This window comes from Cyclopterus lumpus, chromosome 9 (assembly GCF_009769545.1).
Source record: "Cyclopterus lumpus isolate fCycLum1 chromosome 9, fCycLum1.pri, whole genome shotgun sequence".
Lineage (NCBI taxonomy): Eukaryota > Metazoa > Chordata > Actinopteri > Perciformes > Cyclopteridae > Cyclopterus > Cyclopterus lumpus.
The window spans coordinates 17,834,037-17,854,001 of record NC_046974.1 but is presented as its reverse complement, the minus strand read 5'-3'; the positions used below and the strand labels follow the sequence as shown (position 1 = coordinate 17,854,001).

The 19,965-nt window shown below is 42.3% G+C and overlaps 5 protein-coding genes across 9 annotated transcripts; 3 read left to right on the top strand and 2 right to left on the bottom strand.

The window, feature by feature from the left end:
- Positions 1–291: 291 nt before the first annotated feature.
- Positions 292–4,866, bottom strand: ccdc117 (coiled-coil domain containing 117). 5 transcript variants are annotated; one of them, XM_034541213.1, is made up of 7 exons: positions 4,754–4,866; positions 2,805–3,131; positions 2,493–2,692; positions 2,304–2,354; positions 1,958–2,212; positions 1,392–1,538; positions 292–1,234 (listed from the first exon to the last, which is right to left on the bottom strand). In XM_034541213.1, exons 3-7 carry the CDS (start codon positions 2,642–2,644, stop codon positions 991–993), a joined length of 849 nt encoding a protein of 282 aa, XP_034397104.1. In that variant the 5' UTR covers positions 2,645–2,692; positions 2,805–3,131; positions 4,754–4,866; the 3' UTR covers positions 292–990. The 5 variants fall into 5 exon arrangements, with proteins under 5 accessions (XP_034397104.1, XP_034397107.1, XP_034397105.1 ...); XM_034541216.1 differs by lacking the exon at positions 2,805–3,131 and having other exon boundaries at positions 4,754–4,848; XM_034541214.1 differs by lacking the exon at positions 4,754–4,866 and having other exon boundaries at positions 2,778–3,438.
- tcn2 (transcobalamin II) lies at positions 3,486–7,328 on the top strand. The gene is made up of 10 exons (XM_034541212.1): positions 3,486–3,670; positions 3,964–4,031; positions 4,492–4,681; positions 4,784–4,953; positions 5,322–5,474; positions 5,853–6,025; positions 6,138–6,312; positions 6,405–6,585; positions 6,694–6,812; positions 6,940–7,328. Exons 2-10 carry the CDS (start codon positions 3,974–3,976, stop codon positions 6,999–7,001), a joined length of 1,281 nt encoding a protein of 426 aa, XP_034397103.1. The 5' UTR covers positions 3,486–3,670; positions 3,964–3,973; the 3' UTR covers positions 7,002–7,328.
- A 707-nt stretch (positions 7,329–8,035) lies between these two features.
- LOC117736740 (deoxycytidine kinase-like) lies at positions 8,036–11,111 on the top strand. The gene is made up of 7 exons (XM_034542267.1): positions 8,036–8,558; positions 8,671–8,780; positions 9,067–9,266; positions 9,439–9,586; positions 9,804–9,919; positions 10,307–10,406; positions 10,607–11,111. Exons 1-7 carry the CDS (start codon positions 8,285–8,287, stop codon positions 10,631–10,633), a joined length of 975 nt encoding a protein of 324 aa, XP_034398158.1. The 5' UTR covers positions 8,036–8,284; the 3' UTR covers positions 10,634–11,111.
- Positions 11,112–11,227: 116 nt separating this feature from the next.
- On the top strand, positions 11,228–13,799 carry LOC117736738 (nodal homolog). The gene is made up of 3 exons (XM_034542266.1): positions 11,228–11,776; positions 12,181–12,986; positions 13,423–13,799. The coding sequence occupies exons 1-3, from the start codon at positions 11,491–11,493 to the stop codon at positions 13,573–13,575; spliced, it is 1,245 nt and encodes a 414-aa protein (XP_034398157.1). The 5' UTR covers positions 11,228–11,490; the 3' UTR covers positions 13,576–13,799.
- Positions 13,800–15,616: 1,817 nt separating this feature from the next.
- LOC117736949 (eukaryotic translation initiation factor 4E-binding protein 1-like) lies at positions 15,617–18,731 on the bottom strand. The gene is made up of 3 exons (XM_034542626.1): positions 18,269–18,731; positions 17,024–17,212; positions 15,617–16,280 (listed from the first exon to the last, which is right to left on the bottom strand). Exons 1-3 carry the CDS (start codon positions 18,402–18,404, stop codon positions 16,249–16,251), a joined length of 357 nt encoding a protein of 118 aa, XP_034398517.1. The 5' UTR covers positions 18,405–18,731; the 3' UTR covers positions 15,617–16,248.
- Positions 18,732–19,965: the final 1,234 nt, after the last annotated feature.

The window sequence follows — 19,965 nt, the reverse complement described above, 5'->3', positions numbered from 1 at the left end:
GACCATAAAAGGGGTATTGGACAGAGTCAATCTAATTCATTTTGTTTTAATTGGAGGCAGTTGCATTCAATAACCTTGTAGTTCATTGATTAAATTCTTACCGAGTGAATTGTTTTAAATATAAATGCATGTATGGTCACTCGTGTCATTCCACTGGGACTCCTCCTCTTCCTGATCTACTGTAACTAATGAAGAACGCATCATGTTCACTCAACAAAAAAATTGCGCTCACTAAAATCCAGCGAAATTTCATGGACAATGTAAACACAAATAAAAAGCCATAACACTCTGTGGCTGGTTGCAATTGTAGTAATATGAAAATACAATCAAATCATCAAAAAGGTGCATTTCCATGACTTCTTAACACACTTCTCAAAGCTCAAAGATGGCGTACTTGCCAAGCACGGAAGGTAAACCTTCTACCACAACAAGTACAACAGCAAGCAGGAAGTCATGCTGTGAGCAAATGTGAACACAACACACAGGAACAATATGTTGTGTCCTGTTAACGATGCCCAGAAGCTAAACATAAAAATCTTACAAAATTCAGATGCTGCACACTGATGTTTAACAAAGAACTTCGTATCTACAGCACATCATTGTGTCGTTGGCTTTGGCTAAATGATATCTAAGGTCTAAGGGCTTGGGTAAATTCTGTAAAATGGTATAAAATTGGTTTTCTAAGGCCGTCTATAGAACTTGTCAAGGTCTTGAGATCACGACAGTCGTCTTGGAGATTTACATGAATGAAGCGGATTAATTAGGTAAACATTGTTGTAACATGTTACATATAGTTGAATGAGATTATGGTCAAACAAAAAATAAACTGAGTGACTGAGAAGCAGAAAATGTGTTACACAAACTGTCCAAAACAGCACACTATTCATATAAAGCCAACATGCCTTTGCAAACTGAGTCTTTTATAGTCTTTTTTGCGACTACATTTCAAGTCTTTTACTTTGGCATGGCTTTTCAAATCATCAAGCACCATTACATTTCCATGTCCTCCTCACCAGAGCTGTGGGCCACAGGAAAGATGTAGACAGGAGGTTGTGTGTCTGCAGGTGAACTGGAGGGGCTGAGGGCACTGTGAGGGGTGGGCGATGGACATGGAGTTGGGGGTTGCCGAGATACTGTCTGTTGTTTACGTTGTTTCTGTAATGAGCCCTTTCGCTTGCGACAGAAGGGATCGTCTGGTGGACGCCACAACACCAACTCCATACAGGAATGGCTCCTAAAGGTATGAGGAAGAAGCAGGTGAGATGAAAATAACCACGCAGGAAAAAACGTGTCGAGGGATCATCAAGTTGGAAACAGCGGAACACGAGTCATCGAATTCAAGTTACAAGTGACACATTGAACTTTCCTATAACTAAATTAGGAGAACATACACAGACTGGGCTACTGTGTGCGGCAGGATGTCGCTGATGCCGCGCTGTAGACCCTCCTTCAAACTGTCAGAGATCACCAACACCGGCCGTCTCGGGGCTGGCTCTAAATCCAGATCTTCATCCTCATCGTCATCCTCCAGTGTTATTCTGTGATAAAGAAATAAAAAAAAAAAGGTACAGTATGTGCTGATGGCATATTTTCTTGTGATACAATACAAGGTGAATGCAATTGAAAACACTGTTGCCTATGTGGTATACGTTTCTATAAGGGTACGTGATGTGATATATTAATTACTAGATAAATATCATAGCAACGCTGTCAATTTTTTCTGTGTATTATTCATTTAGACATAACAACCGTGACCCACTCAAACTTTTGTCACATAAGAATATGGCATAATCACACTTATATACAGGGAATCAAAGTTACACTAAACAAACCCTTAATGCATATGCATAGCTAATTCACGGTGGGATTTTTGGGCATTTGAGGTCTAATTCTAACAAGCAAGCAATCACATAGTTAGCTTCTTTTTCTTTCTTTTTTTTACACACATATTGCTTACCTGTCTTCAATCTCCTGCAGTTTCCTCTGAGCTGCCTCTATCTCCATGCAGGAGCTCTCTACCTCAGGGCGCGGAGGAGCAGTGGAGGGCTGTGGCAAAGCCAAGCTCCGAGATGCCGGACAGGGCTGCGGAAGTGCAGGCGCAGCAGGGCGGCTGTTAGCTGGAGGCCAGTTATGACGAGCGCTGGCGTTTGAGTTCTCTGAAATGTCCACTTCTGCCTCGAACATTAACCTCCTCCTTTTAGCGGTGCAGCCCCTGAGAAAACATCAAGATCACAACTCTCATACGTGTTGAAACATTGTCAAATGTTAAGGAAGACCGGTCTTCCTGTGCATCTCTCACTTACTCATCTTCAACTCTCTTCCTGTGCTTCCGAAGAGATCTTGTCTCCCAGCTGCTTTGGAAGAGAGGGACAAGATATGTCAAAACACGAGATACAATATGCCAGGTTTAGACTGAAATTATATTTAAAGTACTGCTATTGTATTTCTGACTGTTGTACGAGGGGAGTTTACAATCCCCATCTGCTACATACTTGTTAGAGAGAGTTGCTCTCTGTAGGTGACCAGACGTACTTGGAGATCCGAGGTCAAATTCAGGAAGGCTTGTGGGGCCTGAAAACGAATACATGGCTGGCAGAAACCCCAGTTCACTGCTTGTGGGAGCGGGGTGGTGCATGGTGATCATACATGTAAACGATCTGGAGGTATGGACAGCAATCAGGTGAGCTGAAACCTAACGTCACACGAAGCACAACAAGTTAGTTAAACATCTGATTACACGAGGACAGGCTGGCTGATTATCTAGAAGGCTAGCTTACATGGCCACCGTTGCATATAACGTTTACCTTCGTGTGCCGTTACTATTCAAACTGGCCGTTAACATAACGTGCGTTATACACAGCGGCAGCTGCACGCATTCAATACAAACTTCGTGCAGCAGACTTATGACGTGAGAGCGTGAACAGACTGGCCTGTGCTGCCCTGCCCCTTCGGCTTGTTGTTGTGGATGTCTCCGTCAGTTCACGTTGCTTTCCTTTGGAATAATCCCATTAGCACACAGCAACAGCATCGGCACGCGCGAGTCTCACTAACACCAACAGCAGCGGCATTAAAGCTCCTGTGAATCGCCTCAATGGTAGGCTCAACTGACGTCCACTCCGCTGGCTAGTTGTCTAAAAAAAAAAAAAGTGAGTTACGCGTCGCGCCAGAAGAGTGGACACGGTGCTGGAAAGTGCGTACGTTACGTCAGGTGCATTGTGGGAATTGTAGTTTAGGTTCCTGAAGACAAACGATTTGGCTACAACGACGTTTCTGTTGAACTATCGGTCCGATTCAGAATCGAATTGAACAAAGTTACGGTTGTTGTAGAAGCGTTAGCACCAGTTGTTGCTACTTAGCCTTAAAAGGTCCGCTTTCATTCCGAGTCGATAAAAGACGATATGTGTGAAGTAAGATAGACACCTGCCTCTTGCTTCGCATGCGCCTATCATCAAAGAATGTATGCGATGAACAAGAAAGTTACCCCTCCCCCACCTCCTGTTTATGACCCAGGCCAAAGCGCGTGGAGCTTCTGGTTTTTTGTCATCGCTTTGTCGTCTCAAATCAAATGACTAATCATGTGACAGTGACACGCTGCAAGCTGTTGTCTCTACCTCTGGTCTTCATACCTACTCAGCTCTGATTCTTCACACTGGAGTCACTCTCTGAGGAGGTAAGGCAATGCTATTTAGGGCAACATGTGAAATGCTTCCAATCTAATGAGGTACAATTATAAATACGATCTAATATTTGCCCAACATTGCTAAATAGACTTATCTGTAATCCATTGGTATATTGCAATTGTTTTTAGATATTGTCAGACATCTCTGTACGTGCCTTTCTCAAATACGTGAACACTGTAGTTCTAAGAAGTTTATTGATCTCTCAATTTTACAGTATGTGTTTTTACTTAAACCTTTTAGGCGAATATATTGATTTATTTCCACTGTTTGTGTTATCAAATAGGTTGCTCAGAATGCTGTCTTTGGTCATAATCGCAGGCCTTCTGGCTTTTGCGTCAGGTAAACCATGTGGTAAGTTTTTATTTTTATTTTTACTTTTTAAATCCTGTTATCAACAATCATTAAAAGCACAGACTGCCCGCATCTGCTCGGACCCTGGAAATACCCCGGTTAACAAATCGCTGGTTTCGACATACACTGATTTGGCAATTTCCGACTTCATGTCTTTGAATGGACTTCGTCTTGATTGCTCATTGACAAAAATTGTGCGATTGTCAAATTACAGAGAACATTGGCATCTCTCTGTCTTAATATATATCACAGAGAGACATTAAGATATGTGGAACCTAAACAGCGTTCTCAGTCTTCAGTCTTTGTTTCTTTTTGCGACTGCTGATACTTTAGTTCTGGTTTTGCAACGCTCCAAAAGTCTGTGTTGATGTCAGCAAGGAAATTGCTGAATAAACGTTTTTTTATCTCTGTGATCAAAAGTTCTGAGTCACGTTTTTTTTCTTGTAATATTCCAATCCAGATACCGAAGGATCCAATAATGAGTTGTCCCTCTCACTCAATAAGAATCTCCTTCGCTCTCTGGAAACACAGGAAGGACTCCCCAATCCCAGTGTCCACTTAGCATTACGGCTTTCTGATTACCACAACCTCGCCAAGGAGAGCGAATACCTGAATAGACTGAAAAGTGAATTGCACAATGACATTCAAAGGTAATTGAACTTACAAATGCTATTTTAAATCTGTATGTCGACTGAACTTATGTTTTTCCGTTATGTTCTCACCTGAACCCGAGTGTCCTGTGTCCTTCTCAGCTCTCTCTCTAACAGCCAGTCAGTTGTTGGCCTCTTAGCGCTTTACACTCTGGCTCTGAAGTCCTCCTGCTATGACCTCAACACAGTCACTTTCACAGTCAGTGAGAAGAGTGAGACGCTGCTGACGCACCTAAAGAAGCAGATGGAAGACGAAAAAGAGCATATAGCATGTACGTTTTCCTTTATGGAGAACAAAGGTTTCCCATAAAAAGTGGTCACCATCCTGTTTTTTGTTGTTGCTTTTCCTAATCTAGAAGTTAAATTTACGTTATTGTAAAACAGCATCAATGCATCTTATTTTCATAATTGCAGTACTTTAGCTTCATAGTTGTGATGTCTCTTATTTTGTCTAAAACTTCTGTAGAGACAGTTTTTATGTCAGTTTTGATGGAAGTAGTCAAAAGAGCAACTATTGACTAAATTCACCCAAACTGAAATAAAGAGAACATAAAGTACCTTTTTAGTTCTTGAATTGTTACTGTGAAGTCCTGTTTTTATATCATTTGGTTTCTTTTGTTTCTGCTCTCCTTTTGTGCAGTCAGCCAACGCCCTTTGACCAACTATTACCAGTACTCTCTGGGTGTGCTTGCTCTTTGCGCGAGCGGCCTCAGGGTCAACAGCCATGTCAGCAACAAGCTCATCAAGGCCATAGAACACGATCACTTCCACCATGGAGACTCTGAGAGTATAGGTTAGTGTTACCTGCCTACATGTTTTCTTTTAGCTGTTAAAATAAATATCAAATAGATGTGCAGGCAGGAATTCATCACAATTGTCATGATAAAATGTGTCAATAGATGGTGCAGTGAGATAGTATGAAAGATCAAAAAGTTGCTTTACATATAGAGTTATTTTTGAACAGGTATATTCCATAAAGTTAACTGAGATGTATTTTTCCTGTGGGTCACCTCACAGAATAAAGGTTCATGGTGGGGAACGTGTTGTTTTTCCGTAATAGGAATCCATGGTTGGTAACAACCTAGATTCCTTTTTAGTTTTCTAGTGCTCTCTGTTATACTCTCACTATATCTGTCAAACACACATGTGTTTTCCTACTCTCTGGCCCCAGATACCATTGCCATGGCTGGATTGGCGCTCCAGTGTGTGAAGGACGCAGGTGCTCATGTGCAGAACGCTGCTGAGCTCGACGCAGCGCTCAGCAAGATCAAGCAGAAGCTCTTGGCCTCTCGTGGGACCGACGGGCATATAGGCAACGAGTTCAGCACAGGCCTCGCAGTGCAAGTAAGAATATTTTTCCTCATGTTTTGTTTGGCTTCCTTTGACTCTTTCGCTGCATGAGACATTACAGAACAACATCTTTGCAGCTTTAACATTCTGATTTGTTGTGTTCAAGGCCTTAATAGCAATGGGCAGCCATGTTGCAGAGTGTGCTGCCTCAATGGAGGCCATGAGGACAGGCGCCAGAAGCAACACATACCACAACCCCATGGCCATATCTCAGATCCTTCCAGCTCTCCAGCAGAAATCATACGTGACGGTTAAAAGCAAGGAGTGCCTCAATGAGGACGGTATGTGCAGCATTACGTCTACTCCCCGTGGTTACCGTGATTTCAGATTGTGTCTGTATTTTACCGCTGTTTGTGTCATGGTGATCTTTCAGACACGCTGGTGCTGGAGCCCATAGATCCTGTGGTGGTTTTAGCAAGTGAGTCCAAGGTGACTGTGATGGTGGAGGTGGTGGCATCCAGCGGGGCAGCTGTTATTTACTCTGTGGATGCACCATCGGGGAGCTCTCTGTTGGAGGCCCTTGCACTTCTCAAGGGCAAACATGTTGGCTTCACGTGAGTTCATATGATGTACCTTTGTGCATTTCAGTTTTCTTTTGTTGCTTTTTTTCAAAAGCCCAGTATGATTGCCTACATGTAGTAATACTTGATGCTGTTTGGCAGGTTTGAGAAGGAGTCCAGCCTGTGGGGACCCTTCTTAAGTATGGTTAACGGAGAGCAGGCCAGACAGAACGACCGCAGATACTGGCAGCTCTCCTCTGATGGCACTGCACTCAGTCAGGGTGAGCGCTCACACTCTCAGACTCTCACACACAGACAGACACAACCTTGTGACTCAATACTCGAGCATTCACTGCATTTCTCTAATCCACTGCTTTAATTTCACTTTGGTATTTTTTTCTACCCTAGGTGTCAATGATTTCAAGATTGAGGCTGCTCAAAAGATAACGATCAAAAACACAAGCTACTAGTGAGTCGCTGCTGATGCAACAGGGATTGAGGATCAAAGGCAGTTCAATCTGGACTTTATTTCTATTTGTTGTTTAAATCAGTGATTATACTTAATTTGACTGATGCCCTCATCTGTGAATAAATGTTTACTCTGGTTTCACAGGATTTGTGCATTTCAAGTAGGTTTAAAGCTTGAATAAAAGTGTAATTTAAAACTAATTGAACTTTGAATATTCTTACTTTAGTATGTAAATTGTAAATTGCATTTTCCTAATGAATTGTTAAGTGTGTGTGTGTGTGTGAAGTTTGATTGTGCTTTTTTAAACAAATAAAAAAAGTATAATGGATTTTTAAATGAGTTTCTGTAGGTTTGAGTATATGTGTGTGTGTGTGTGTGTGTGTGTGTGTGTGTGTGTGTGTGTGTGTGTGTATATATATATATATATATATATATATATATATACACACACACATATATATATGTGTGTATGTGTGTATATATATATATATATATATATATATATATATATATATATATATATATATATATATATATATATTTGGGGAGCAAAGAAAAAGGGCACCCATCGCCAAAATTATTTATGAAATTAAAAATAAAAACACAGTAGGATATTTTTAACTTTATATATTCATTTTTGTTAACAAACTAACTCAAATTGAATAAATAAATAAATAAATAACAGGCAAAAAGACAAAACAAGGCCATATTGTATAACCAAATGCAATCAAAAAGTTAAAACTTATCAAAACTCTGGATAAATTAAAGGATCTTCACAGAGCATCCTCCTTGATGCCAGTCTCTCTTCATTATGTAAGGTTAGGGCCCTAAAACTTTATGAAGATTAACACGGTGAACAACGGTCTGCATGTTTCACACACTGTATGAAGAGTAAACTGGTCTCAAATCGACTTGACGTCAGATAACGAAGTATGACATACATATTAGAATGACAACAAGAGCGTTTTGTCAAGTATTTATTGAAGTTAGTAGTATATTGAACAGGCATCAACAGAGCCACCTACTTTGTCCTTCACTCTCGTCCTCGCTAAGTGTCCTCGGCGTCTCAACCACAGCCTCCCGAACAGGTCGTGCATTTTACAGCAAAGTCATCCGTGTTTAGTCTTTAAAAACATACCATAAAAAGAACGTAGGCTAAGCGATGGAAATGTGTATTTCCTAGTGAGTCGACTTGGGTCCTGAGAAGCCACTCCTACGACACATCTACCTCACGCACGCAAACAACACTAGTTAATCTCGCACGCCGGGCTTCGTGTGTCTGACATGATGTCCGCCATCTGTCGATGCGGTCTGCTCAGCCGTGTCTCTAAGTTACACACGAGCTCGACACAGGTCCTGAGGTGTGGGTACGTTGTGCCTCCACAGAGGAGGACGCCCGACATCCGCCTGCGAGTTGGACACAGCGCCGTAACGCAGACGACCGTGAGCATGGCGAACAAGGGGAGGAAGCGCAGTGTGTCTGGTTCGAGGTGCCTGTCAAGTTCAACTGAGAATGGAGCAACTCGAGTGAAGAGGGTTTCCATCGAGGGCAACATTGGTAAACGATCATCAGTGACGTCACACGAACACTATGTCATAAATAAACTTTTGTCCCAAGCTAACAGTGTGGCCATGTGTGGTCTCCTGTATCACTTCCTCTCCCATACCAGCTGTTGGAAAGTCGACCATCGCAAGACTCATGCAGTCAGCTTGTCCTGAATGGGAGGTGGTGGCAGAACCAGTCAGCCAGTGGCAGCACATTGAGAATGGGACCTTGCAGGTGTGTGTGTGTGTGTGTGTGTGTGTGTGTGTGTGTGTGTGTGTGTGTGTGTGTGTGTGTGTGTGTGTGTGTGTGTGTGTGTGTGTGTGTGTGTGTGTGTGTGTGTGTGTGTGTGTGTGTGTGTGTGTGTGTGTGTGTGTGTGTGTGTGTGTGTGTGTGTGTGTGTGTGTGTGTGTGTGTGTGTGTGTGTGTGCACGTGCACACACACTAACTGACCTCGACATCTTTTGCCCAAACAAGAATCAATGCAAGCCAATCTGACCGTCTCCCCTCGTGTCTTTGACAGGGGCCAGACGCGTCCCCCCAGACGACAGTCAGCAACCTGCTGCAGATGATGTACCAGGACCCTCAGCGCTGGTCCTACACGTTCCAGACGTTTTCCTGCATGAGCCGCCTGAGAACGCAGCTGCAGCCTCCTCAGGTTCACCTGCTGAGCTCAGAGAGAACACCTGTCCAGGTGTATGAGCGCTCCATCTACAGCGACAGGTGTGTGAACAATAGGACCGGCTTGTGAAAATGAAGTCAGGTCAGTGGAACTAGATTTGAGAAGACCTGTGAGACCCAAGATCAATTCTATATGATGCTCAGCGTGAAATGTGTATTTTATGCACTACTTACTATGCATTGTCCTTTATTTATTGACTCTGTGTCCTGTCAGATACATCTTTGCCCTGAACATGTTTGAGCTGGGTTGTATCAACTCGACAGAGTGGGCAGTCTACCAGGACTGGCACTCCCTCCTGGTGGAACAGTTTGGACACCAGGTGGAGCTGGAGGGCATTATCTACCTCAGGGCTCCACCAAAGGTATGAACACAAGAGATTTAATCTAGCAGCTTGTGAGGAAAAAGAACAGCATCACATCCCATTTTCATCTTATGGTAATTGTTTGTATTGTGTTATTGTTACTGGTGTTTGTATTTGCATTGTTACTGTAACATAATAGAATCAAATGACATAGTTGACATTTAATCTATTTAATCGTGGAAAAAGACAAACTTTCCTATCTTTTGTTGTTTGTCAGAAATGTATGGAGCGTCTGGAGCACCGGGGAAGGGCAGAAGAGAAAGGCGTGAAACTGGACTATCTGGATAAGCTGCATGTTCAACATGAGAAGTGGCTTGTTGAGAAGAGCACTGAGTGAGTGCTAATGTTTGTTGTCCTCTTCAGGTCTTTTGAAGTGTAAAGTCACTCTTTGTTTTGCAAGTATGAAGATGAAAGACCATTTTAGAGTTATTCTTGTAATCAGGTGGCTGTTGATGTGCACCGTCAAAAACAAAAGTGAGGATATTACACTTAAAATTGGTATTTAGCTGTTCTGACCTGTAAAGAATCTTATCTGAAAACTAAATAACTTCCCAAAAATCACGCCAGTGGTGGTACGAACACTGTATTACAGGATGCTCGACGGATTCCTGTTGGTCCATTGCCATTTGAAATGCCTTTCCTCGCAGCTGTTTGTTGCTCGGCCGTGAACAGATGACGGTCAGCAGTGTGTGGTCTGAAGGGGTCAACTCTCTTTTTCAGATTACATTTTGAGAAGCTGAAACAAATACCTGTGTTGCAACTGGATGCCAGTGTGGAGTTTCAGAGTGACCAAGAGGTGCAGGAGGAAATGATTAGAAAGGTATCTTTATGTATTGCACTGACATAATAATAGCTGCTACCAGGTTAAACTACACGAGGGCCTCGGCCTAATGTTTGGATCATATTTCTCATCCTCACAGTTTTTGATCCACGGAGAATCATTAACATTTTCTGATCTGACGTTCGATGCGTTTCGTGTGTCTGATCCATCGTGAACCTAAAATATCTTCTCGTACACAGATGAAAGAATTCTTCAAAGCTTTGTGAGAAGACGAGACGTCAGCTACCATCACCAGTGGGAAACGGATGAGACCAGTACAAATAACTACACAAGTCTCTCAGAGAGGGACGGAAATATAAAGTAGTATTCAAGGGTTTCTCTTCTTGATAAGTTGCAGGAGCGGGTCATGAAACACAGATTTAGTTTTTTTTTCTGTCCACAAATGTTTTACCTCAAAAGAAACTGTGAGTGTTGCATTGTTTTCTGCTTTTGTTATTTGTATGTTATGTTAGTTAAAAGTTAGTTGTTATACTGTTAATTTCACTTGAAATCTAAACTAAGTCTGTGCTGTTATTTTTTGGAAACAGTTTTCTGAGCATCAGACAGTTGTTGTGTCAGTTACTGACAATGAACAAGTATTGTAAGTATTTTATTAGTTGTGTGTTATCAAATACAAACCCATTCTTATTGTTGTGATGTATTGTACCATTTTTTTAATCAATTAAATGACATCTTTTATTCCTAGTTTCTGTGTGTGAAATTGTACTTGTTACTAAACCGAAAGTTGCTGAGGGCTGCACATCATTTAAAGTGTCATTTGTGAATGGATCTTTACATTTCAAGAGGATTCGGCCCCTGAATGAATATAAAAGGGCAGGCAGGACAATGACCTTGGCTAAATGTTTTCTTTTTCTCCCCCTCCGGTGTGCTCTGATGATCAGAGAGGCTGTTCAGATGCCGGGAGTGGTCAGGGGTCATCAAAGGGCAGCTGTCCACTATAAAGGGGCCTGTCTGGAGCTTCGTCTGCACATAGCATCATTGCAGCCCGAGACCAGCTGGAGGAAGGAAGGAAGTTCTTTGCCTCTCATTATTGTCGGAGTAGATTTTGAGAGTTTCAGTTAAAATGGAAGCCAGAGTCCTGACCGTTTTCTGCACTTTCCTCGTCTGTTCTTTTGGAGTGGTTTTCTCCACACAGGGGCACAGATATCTCAAAGACCTCAAGTCCACTTTAGCCTTCAGAAATCTCTCATTCAATCACCGCAGCAGATATCCTCTATACATGATGCAGCTGTACCGCTCCTTCAGGACTGCCGATTTCTCCCCATCATTAGCTGTCAACGCCGCTACAATGCAAGGCCACAACTCGTCAGCGCACAGTTCTGACTCCGTCCTAAGTCTGATGGCCAAAGGTGAGTAAGCAGTTTTAATTTTCAGGTTTTTTTTTTTCTCCAATGTTTATCTGCATCACTGGGTTTACGGCACGTTACATACTCTTGGTTTCTCCTCGGTGTACTCTGTTCTCCAGCAGCTCTTTTGTTGATGCATTATCTGTTATCAGACCCTCCCTTTTTTACAACCCAGCAAGTGTCACAATGCTTATTCGACTTTAAAGGCTTTCTCTGTTTTATGTGACAGGGTGTGTATATTAGCCCTCAGACGTCCTCGCACAGGGGGGTTCAATACACATCCTGTTCTGTTCACCCTCGCACTCCAGTGTTTTGACATTTGTCCAGGGGTCTGGTTTGCCCAGAAACCTCTAGACTGCTGTGTGTGTGACTGAGTTCTCATTTACATGTCATGTCTCATTTTTTAGATTGCCATCAAGTGGGTGAAAGATGGACAGTCATGTTTGACATGTCATCCATCTCCACTGGTGAGGTTATCCAGCTGGCAGAACTTCGGCTCAGACTACCTGCTTTCTCTGGCTCCAAGCGTGCCACTGTGGATTTATATCACTCCAGAAAGCAGCGCTGTGACCGGGAAAGCACATCGTGCCAGGATGAGCAACTTTTCTTGGGGAGTTTTGCCACATCAGCCAGCAGCACAAAGAAAGGTTGGAAGGTTTTTAATGTGACTGCTCTGTTGAAATACTGGCGGTACCAGGGAGAAGGAGTATCCAGCCAAGAGGCCTCAGGAGAACCTGAGGCGGACCATGGGAGCGGTTCTGGGGACGGAGGTGAGACCACTGACAAGTCCCTCTTCAAGAGTTTGGGATTGAGGCAAAGAAAAACACACCATCCGACCACAAACAGGGTCATGATGGTGATCTTTTCCAAACACAACCTGCCTCAGGAAGGCCACACAGCGTACAGTCTCATCCACACTGTGGAGAACTCCAAGTATGTGACGCCGGACAGAACCAGCAGTGACGGCCAAAGTCGTCGTCACAAAAGGAACAGAGTGGAGAGGATGAGGATGGCGGCAGGAGCTTCACCTACTCCGGCAGCAGCGGCCCAGAGGCCTCTGTGTCGGAAGGTGGACATGTGGGTGGACTTTGAACACATCGGCTGGGACGAGTGGATTGTGCACCCGAAGCGCTACAATGCATTTCGCTGTGAGGGAGAGTGTCCGACACCACTGGATGAGTCCTTCAACCCTACCAACCACGCATACATGCAGGTGAGATGGCAACTTGATTTTTACTTCCTCATTTAACTCTTTAGGATCTTACATCATATTTGTTTGTATAGTCGCTGGTTTACTGTCATCACGCTGGTAGTAGCTCAGTCTGGGACTTGGCTTGGAAATGGCCAGTTCCAGTCCAGCGGGGCCGTAGGACTGATAGCTGGAGAGGTGTGAGTTCACCTCCTGGGGACTGTTGATTTGCCCTTGAGCAAGGCATTGAACCCCCAAAGCGCTCTCAAAGTGCATGTCTAAGGGTCCTGTGTGTGTGTGTGTTTACATAATAATAAATACATGTATATTATCAGTGTACATGTTTGTATTTCAGGCCTGTGTGTGTGTGTAAACAACTGAGGGGAAATATCTAAATCCCTCAGGTGTTTATTAAATAATGTTCTTCTTTTTATTCATGTGAACTCCTCATATTTTTCAGAGCCTCTTGCAACATCACCATCCAGAGAGAGTGTCCTGCCCGTCCTGTGTGCCAACGCGCCTCAGCCCGCTCTCCATGCTGTACTACGAGAGCGATGACTTGGCCCTGCGGCATCACGAGGACATGATTGTTGAAGAGTGCGGATGTCACTGAATCACGGAATGATGTCATCTTGAACTTCAGTTCAACTGATTGTCAACTGTCTTCTCTGTCTTACAACAAATAATAGGATGTGTCTGTTAAGTTTAAATGACAATATATATTTCATCCATACTGGGTGGTACACAATAGTCTATACCTTTTAGTATGAAAGCCCTGTTTTGCAAATGTTTTATGTTATATCTATTTATACATTCTAATGTATATTTGTTCATAAATTATCAAAGCATATATTAAAACATTTTATTTTGGCATGTTAGTGATGTTTCAGGTTTTTTGGGATGCTCCACTATTGAATCTGAGAAGTTTGAATATAGTTTTTTAATATTGGGTACTACTTTTCTATTGAATTTATGAGTCCTAAAAATATATTAACTCAAATTTCACAGCTTAGATTAAATTGATCACAGGACATTTTAAAGAGGCTTGCACATCAATTTAGATGCTTTTAAAAATAAAATATATCAGTGCTATTGAAGTATTGAGTTGCTTATAACATGTTAGTCTTTACGACCATTATTAGCTTGTATGTATGACTTTATGATTTTCCATGTTACAACAAATGTATACAGGATGGGCAACTTTAAGTCAGCTTTTATCTGGATTTGATTTGTAGTTATTTCTAATGAATGTCTTGGCAGAAGCAGCTATTGTATTAAATGAAAAACATACAAGAAGCACTTCTCAGAGGCTCAACCTATTTGTAGATAGGTCCACATCGTAATCCCACTTGTCCTCTTTGACTTGTGACCAGTTAACATTTGAGTGTATTTGCCTTCTTCACCTCCAATCCACATCTTTGGGCCCTTTACGGCGCACACATCATCAGAGGTCATTAGTGTCCTTTCTGGCCAGGCTTCTTTTGTTGATTGTGATCAAACAGGCAGGCCGAGTGTAACAACACAGAAGTATTCTGACGGATGGGCCAATGGGGGAGAGAAAAGCAGTGGCACTTGTTTATTCTGGGGAGGGGGCAGGAGGTGCCAGGAAGCAGAGGTGACAAGGGGAGATGTAGACCCCAAACAAACAGAGCCATGAGGGAATGGAGAGAGTCCACGTCTGGATGGTGAAGCTACTGTGGAGGAAGGACAGGGTGGACTGGAACTGATCCACTGAAACCGTTCAATCCACACTTCCACCCAAACGAGACCAGACAAGACCAGTTCTCTCACAGCTTTCAGTTTAATTCACCCAATGTCCTTCAGTGGTCTGGCCAGTGATGATGCCTGAGAGCTACGGGCTTACACTATCAACAATGGCATGCTCACTGAAACAACTGTACAGTATCACTCTATTATTAATGCTTGAGTTATACAATAACCATATTCAGTTCAAGCCCATTTGTAATAATGAAGCTGATGTGTTTCTCTGGACACTTGAGAGCTTGACGTCATCACCTCCAAATCATGTGTCAGTTTTCACAAGTCTACTCCATCCTGAACAAACCTTTCGCTCCAAAGCACCTTGGTGGTCAGGCAATTGCGCTCTTACTTTACCGAGAATGATTACAAATGAAAACTGATGTATTGGCCGTGCCAAAAAGTGAAGCAACGAGGTGCTTCATTTTTGGAATGTGGAATGGAAAGGTTGCATGATGACATGACCCCATCCAGCTGTCAGGAAGGAGGGAGTGTCTCCCGGCTATGTACAGTTGTATATTGACCTCTCTTTATACACCCCACTGACTGAGGTTATCAGTTGCCAGTGAGCTCCTTGAGGAATTCCTCTGATATGACTCGAGTCAGAGGAGCACAAGAAGCACTAAAGTTTGTGAAGCAACATGATGAAGATTTATAATTTTCCAAATGTGCATTTGCTTTTTTAATAAGGAAATAACTTATTTTGGTCATTAAATCTATTTTTTTCATTACATATCGCAAAATAACCAGCGGCTTTTATGGCTCTGAAGAGAAATTGAGTGTGTATTCACACCAGTGAGCCGATGAATATATTATCCCAAAAATACAAAATATATACATAAAAATACTATTCACTGACATGACAGAACAAGATATCAAACATGACAAAAAAAGTGTTTGATTTAATTGCGTTTGCTTTAATGCTTTGTCACCCTACAAACGGTGTGAAAAAATCTGTTTAAAAAATGTCATCAAGAAAATTATGTTTTCCATTCTCTTACGAGTTCTTCAGGTAAATAACTCATTTTTGAGAGCATGGTAAACAAATTATACAGTATCTTGAACATTTCAAGACAACAGCAGAAGAAAGGTGTCAGGAAATGTGTTGACAAAAGCACATCAAGGGAAAAACCCTTGTGGAATGGTTATACATGCAGCCAATTACAATTATTCCTCTTCCCTGTTGATCTTTATTTTCATTAACTTATCCCAGTTCTTATGGATGAGGTTTCGTTGGTTTTTACTTCTTAGTGTTGATTTTAAATGTACAGCCACTATAGGAAGGCACACTGTGTCACACGTAAATCAGCTTTCAGCCTTGAGGCAGACAGAAAAAAAAACCATTACAGATTTTATCTGCAAGCAATTGAGATTAATAAAGACCGATTTTAAAACACTAAGACACTGGAGATAATGAAGGCGACCCTTGGTCATCATGGAATGGATGATGGGAAATAAGAAGGGGTTCCTGAGCCTCTCTTCACAGCATCGTGTTGGTCTGACATCTTGATCCTCGCTCCAGCACCACCTAGATGTCCATTTCAAACTGGGAGTCATCACCTGGACAACAACAAAAAAAGACAACATTTGAAAAAGTGACCAATGTTTAGTCATGACCCAGACCAACTTCTCGTGTCAGTAACCGTCAATCCATTTAAGAATTAAAAACCCACAAAGAAATAAGGAAACATTTCAGGCCGTAGCTGGATTCCAGACCTCTGAAACACCGCCCATGTCTTAAATTACTTTCATTAAATTAGATCTGCTGACGTGCTCAATGAGAAGCAACTGATCCGATCCGAGGTTGGTCGGCGGAGTTGAGAATATAGAAGTCTTCTTGGAAGGTAGAGACATTTGCCAAGGTTAATAAGTGTAGATGAGATGTATGCAGCCGTTCAGGTTGCTGCCAGCCGACTTAAAGAAAGCAAATGTTCCATGCAACCTCAGCTTCTGTATCAAATGAAAACTATGTTGACAGGTTGGATACACACCAAGCTATAGATTGGTTATAGCAAAAATACACTAAACAGAAATCAACCACAAGGGACACAGTATCAGGATGAGCAATACAGTGGAATGAAATGCTGCAAATTACATCATCGTATCTTGTGTTCAACCCTCAAGCCATCACCCATGACAGATATAAAGGCCGCTGTGTGAGATATTGATACATGTGACATAACTGAGGTAGAGGATCTATTAGTGCTGTAGCTTTCAATGGCTGCATGAATATGCATTTGAATATATAGCTCTGAATCCTTCCCTCCAAAATGCAGGGGCTTCCCTGTGATGTGTGAACAAACCAGTGGTGCTGCTATCAGGTGCTGTGATGTTGCTGTTCGGTAGTTCTCTATTAGGGGCCTTCTCATCGGTGTCCTTGGAGGGAGGGCTGGTCACCCCTGGAATTTTGGGCAGACCGCGCGGAGGAGTCTTGGCCACCGGAGAGCTGCGACACCCCAGCAGGAACTTTCGGTCGTAGATGATCCTGGTGCCTTTAGCGTGAAGGGGATGGAAAAGAGAATGATGACTATCGGACATGAAGCGCTGACTCAGTTCAGCCAGAGTACTTAGCTCACACATGCATTAGTGGCTCATCCATCCATCATATAAATGTAGGTGTGTGCATCACATTTCACCTTGACACTTCTCATCATTGCTCTGCTGATATGCCAACGTTGCAACAGCTATATTGCTTAAATTTAATAGTCCTGTGTATGTTTATTTCCATTAAATCTAACCGTATAACCACCTATAAATCTGACTGAAGACAAGTGTAAGTACTACCAGTTTATACTGGACACTAAAATCTGACAAGTATAACAAAGGAATTTGAAAACAGGGACATATGTATTCTTTAATATCTACCCATATATTGTACGAACAACATGTATAATGCATTTCCAGTACTAGCACTGGTAAAAGGTGATCTGAAATGCATCCCAAAATCGACAAAGCTTCAATTGGATGAATTGTGTGGACTTGCTGGGTTTGTACACCAGTTGTGCCTTCACACATAACATAAGCACATAACCTCACGGTTCAGATTATTGTTGTCCATCACGATTTGATGCACAAAAAGACATAAATATGAAACGTCAGACTGAACGCGGACCACGGGCTCACAGTGGAAAGGACCAATCACAGCGTCGGTTGTCGGTGACGTATGAGCACCACACGCGTCACTAGCAGCAGAGGACAGATGGGTCTCGCTAACGGTCAAAGATCAGCTGACAAAACCCACGAACACCACCGCACGTCTCATTTAACGACGCCGTGTGCATATCTCCCTCCTGCCGAGGACCACAACAACCGTGTTCCTCCGCCGGGTTTGACTCCCCCGTGTCTCCTTCAGCTAGCTAGCGTTAGCTGCAGCTAGCAGCTGGTCCTGCACCGCGTCATTTGACAGCAACCGACCTCGTGGAGTTGACACGAGCGTTTCCTGCACTCACTGACACTACAGCCGTTTAGTTAAAGTTCAAAGCATTTATGGCGGCGGGTGTCTTCGGCACACAAAGGTCGATATAAGTGTAAATAACGACAGTACGCACCACCCGGGGTCGTGCTGAACAGGGTGCCTCCGGGGGTCGTGGAGTAGTCCAGGGGCATGTGCGCCGCGTCGTTGATGGTCACCCTCCTGGTGGACGGGATGGCCTTGGCAGTGGTCTTCTGGCAGTCCGTGGACATCTTGTACTAAACTGTATTACACTAAAACTGGCTGACTAAATAGTATGAAACGCGTAAAAAAGGTTGGTTTTACAAAACAACAAAGCCACACAGCGCCTGCTCGGCTAGACGGAATGCCTCCTCTCGGTTAATAAAAATAAATACCTATTTTTCACAAGTGCAAATGATGAAATGTAGTAAGTCAATTCGTCACATTACACCATGCAGTCTTGCACACAACGTGTCCAGGTTCCGTCTTTAAAAAGGACCGCAGCGCGTTTCTCTGCTTCCTCTCAGCCTGTTAATGCACACAACAACACGCAGACAGGCTGCAGAGGAACACCCGACTCGAGGGGGACAAAGTACACGTATTGCGTCCCCTACTGGCATGCAATGTCTGTACAACTCTTATTGTTATAGCAAAATAGCTCCACGTCGTCATATACACTATGATCTGAATTATGCAAAAGGTTCAATTTAATTTCTTCTGATCTTGCTAGATGAACTACTACCAGCTTAATTATAACCTGTGGCACTCACAAGCAATAGCTTGCAGGTCTGAATGGATTCAATTGATATAACATTTTATATTTGGGATTTTTTTTTTTTTTTTACATTCAAACAGGGTCTAGCCACTAGTGTACTTATTGTCTATTTATATGTTTGCGTTTGCAGAATTTCCAAGAGACCATTGTGGTAAAACATTCAGTACTTTAGTGAAAGTCTAATAAGGTGTAAACATTTCCATAACAGCAGTGTAGACAGGACGAGGCCCGAGGCATTCAGCATGTTTATAATACTTGGTTTGTTCGAAACTATGGAAGGATCATCAGCAGTTGAGTGCATGTAACTCACGTGCAAGTGTCTCACACAAAAGTATACACACAAAGACATTTCATTTCTTTATTAATTTTGTAAATGTTGAGCTGGTGTACAGAGTAAATTGTCAATAGATGTCCTCATATTTGATTGGATTAAAAGGCTTTTACATGTATATTTTAAATTCATGTTTGACTCCATAACAATAAAAAAAAGCAAATAAAACAGGTTAAAATACCCACAAGACCCCTATTTTATCCCAAGGTTGCAGGCATTACCCAGAACTCAACAGTCTCTTGGTAGCTACAGCTGTATGATGCTAAAAGTACATCCATAACATAACTAGAATCCCAGTTGACAAGTAAGGGTGCATAGCATTCTAAGTAAATATATATATTTTTCTTATATTTTATATTTCATATATATATATATATATATATATATATATATATATATATATATATATATATATATATAGCCTTTTACGTTAAAAACATTTTCTGTGCATGTGTGCAGTTGCATTCCTTAGTATTGAGTAATATGCTATTGCGTTAATATTGTCTTCAATCCATTCTAATGGAATATACATGTGTTCTCTAGTTTTTGCAACAGTTAATATATTTTTGCATGAACTTGGTGCATGGCATCATCTCAGTGGTCCCACAGTGCAGAGCTTTCCATTGTTCATATGTGTGATGTATCCACTCCTCCTCAGCTTGCACTTAGTTGGACTCCTCCTTTCAAACCGTGTTCAAACTGTCAC